Genomic DNA, 2,500 nt, shown 5'->3' with positions numbered 1-2,500 from the left:
AGCCCTGAGTGGGAAACATTCGGAAGCAGATCCCACCAATCACACGGCCATCTTTAATCAGAGCCAGAGTTTTGTGTTTCCTGTGAACATATACAGAAATAAGAGGTCAGAAAGTGTTGATTAGGGATGAAATCAAGCTCTTGTAGTTTGTACATAAAGCTCATGTGCTTTTATTATGGCCCTGAGCTACACGATAGAACACGAAGGACGTGATCGTGTTTTCTGGCTAAACGCCACAAGCCTGTGGTTTGTGTTCTGATGACAAGGTGCATTTGTGCAGCTGCTGTAAACTGCTAGAACCATTAACATTACCATCTGGAGACAACGAGTACTAAGGAGACGCATTAACGGCCACCTTTCACAGTCTCGGGCCATCTCCATGTATATTAGGGACATTTCTGACAAACGTATTTTCAATTAATTCAATTCTATTTTTTTTTATTTAGCATTTTAACAATTCACATTGTCTCAAAGCAGCTTTATAGAGGTACAGAAATAGAATAAAAATGTTAAAAGTTTAAGATTAAGTTATTATTTATCTCTAATGATCAAGCCTGAGGTGATGGTGATGAGGAAAAGCTTCCTGAGATGATACGAGGAAGAAACCTTGATAGGAACCAGACACAGAAGTGAACCTCATCCTCATTTAGGGGGACACTGGACAGGAAATGATGTCAATGTAAATAATGTCCTTTCTACAACAGTTTGTAGTCGAGTAGAATTAAGCAACCAAGAGCTCCTGAGGAACTAATGCCCCTTTTCCACCGAGGCAGTTTGAGTGCAGGTTCGGAGCCTAATTTAGAACCAGTTCTTTCTTTTTCGACAGCCAAAGCGCCGGCTCTGAACCAGGATAAGTGGTTCTTAAGTAGCACCAAAACGTTGCTGGTCTAGACTTAAGAAAGAACCGCTTGCGTTAGGGGCTGTGGGCGGGGCTACTCTTAGTGCATTCGATAATGTACCTTAAGTATACTAATGTTTAATGCGCTTTTACTTTACGGAAATATGATGCATTATCAGCACACATGATAGTAGGTAGCTACATGCTAAGGCTAACTTTTTTCTGTGTTAATGATAAAATAACGTTATGTACTTTATCGCTTACAACCTCCGTTTATACAGATTACACGGAGCTTCACGTACACGTTGGATTCGCCGCGTTTGGGTGTTAATGTAGGTTCACAAAGCCATGAGCATTAACAGTAAAGCAACATACGCCACTGTTGTTGTGTTTGCCTCTGCTGCGCTAAAGAAAGTTGCTGGGACACGTGACACGTATACAGTGACGGCTCTCTAACCGGTGGAAAGGCAAACCGGTTCTTAGAAGGTTCGCAAGTGGAACCAACTTTGAACCAGCACTAGCACTGTTAGCACTAGCTCTGAACAGTGTCCGTGTTATTTCTGAGTTCATTACAGACTTCAAATGATCGCTGATGAAGCCCTGAGCACAAAGTGGCTTTAATTCTAATGTCCAGTGATGAAATCAACTGATCTAAATGTTTAGTATTTCGTGGTACTTCAGTGACCGTGACTGATTTGAGAATAATCACTGATTCCAGAATAATGTTAAGAAACAGAGAAAAGAAGCAAACACCAGCATGGTCAAAGCTTTTTCATACGTTATCTTCAGCTTTATCCTGGTCAGGGTTCCCTGTATGGCCTGAGGATGGAGTGGATCTACAGCTTAATGTTACACTTGGGCGTCATCCAAAATCTCCATTTGAAGGATGTTTTGTATCACCGGCGCTGTGGATTCGGGAGCATATCGTATTCTGGCGCCTCCGCAGGCGGGTGGAAAAATAAAACCGATTTAAATTTCAGTTACAAACATTTTATACATTTAAATGGAGTCTGGAGGCGGCGCTCATGTGGATGGGCAACGTGAACACGAGTACATGTCAGGTCACACTGAGGTTGAGACAGAGACGGTTTGAGTTCGGCGCTTAATGAATAGACTCACGGGTCAAAGACGAGGCGTGTGATGTACTCTTTGGGCATGCGTGGTAGCTGATGGGAGAAGACGTTCTGCAGCCCAACCAACCACATCAGGATCTTCTTGTTGGACTTCTGAGAGAGCGAGTTACCGATCACGTGGAACTCTATGATGCCTCTCCTCTCCTCCAGACGTGCCGTCTCATCCCGCGCTGCATTCGCAGACAGGAGACTTGTCTGGGGAAATCAAACAAATCCTCAACAATCATTATTTTATATTGGTGTGGTCACAGACATGGACAACGTCAAAGGATCTTCAGAGTCAGTTACGACACCTCCGGGAATTTGAGATTCATGATACTGTAGTACGATCGATCTGTGTAATAACGGACAGAGCTCTGAGTGGTGCGGGGTCAGAAGTTCAAGATCACTGGACTGAGGGCTACTGACCTCTGGACCGAGCATGGCAGCAGGGTCGGTGATGGTCGTCATCACCTCGTTGACCAGCTCCATAGGGATATCACCCATCACCCTGATCCGCTTGGCATCCTCTAGTGTCAGGGCTTCTGGT

General features: G+C 44.1%; 1 protein-coding gene across 2 annotated transcripts in view; it reads right to left on the bottom strand.

The window, feature by feature from the left end:
• Window positions 1-2,500, bottom strand: part of kat2a (K(lysine) acetyltransferase 2A) — an 18,503-nt gene that overhangs the window by 9,964 nt on the left and 6,039 nt on the right. For both annotated transcript variants that reach the window (XM_047801080.1, XM_047801079.1), the window contains 3 exons: window positions 2,380-2,500; window positions 1,958-2,166; window positions 1-80 (listed from right to left, as the gene is read on the bottom strand). The exon at window positions 1-80 is cut by the window's left edge and continues 47 nt beyond it; the exon at window positions 2,380-2,500 is cut by the window's right edge and continues 16 nt beyond it. In XM_047801080.1, coding sequence (XP_047657036.1) covers window positions 1-80; window positions 1,958-2,166; window positions 2,380-2,500 — 410 coding nt within the window. The remainder of the gene's footprint in view (window positions 81-1,957; window positions 2,167-2,379) is intronic.

The sequence above is a fragment of the Tachysurus fulvidraco genome, chromosome 15 (assembly GCF_022655615.1).
Source record: "Tachysurus fulvidraco isolate hzauxx_2018 chromosome 15, HZAU_PFXX_2.0, whole genome shotgun sequence".
In the NCBI taxonomy this organism is placed as follows: Eukaryota; Metazoa; Chordata; class Actinopteri; order Siluriformes; family Bagridae; genus Tachysurus; species Tachysurus fulvidraco.
This window is presented reverse-complemented; position numbering and strand designations above follow the sequence as displayed.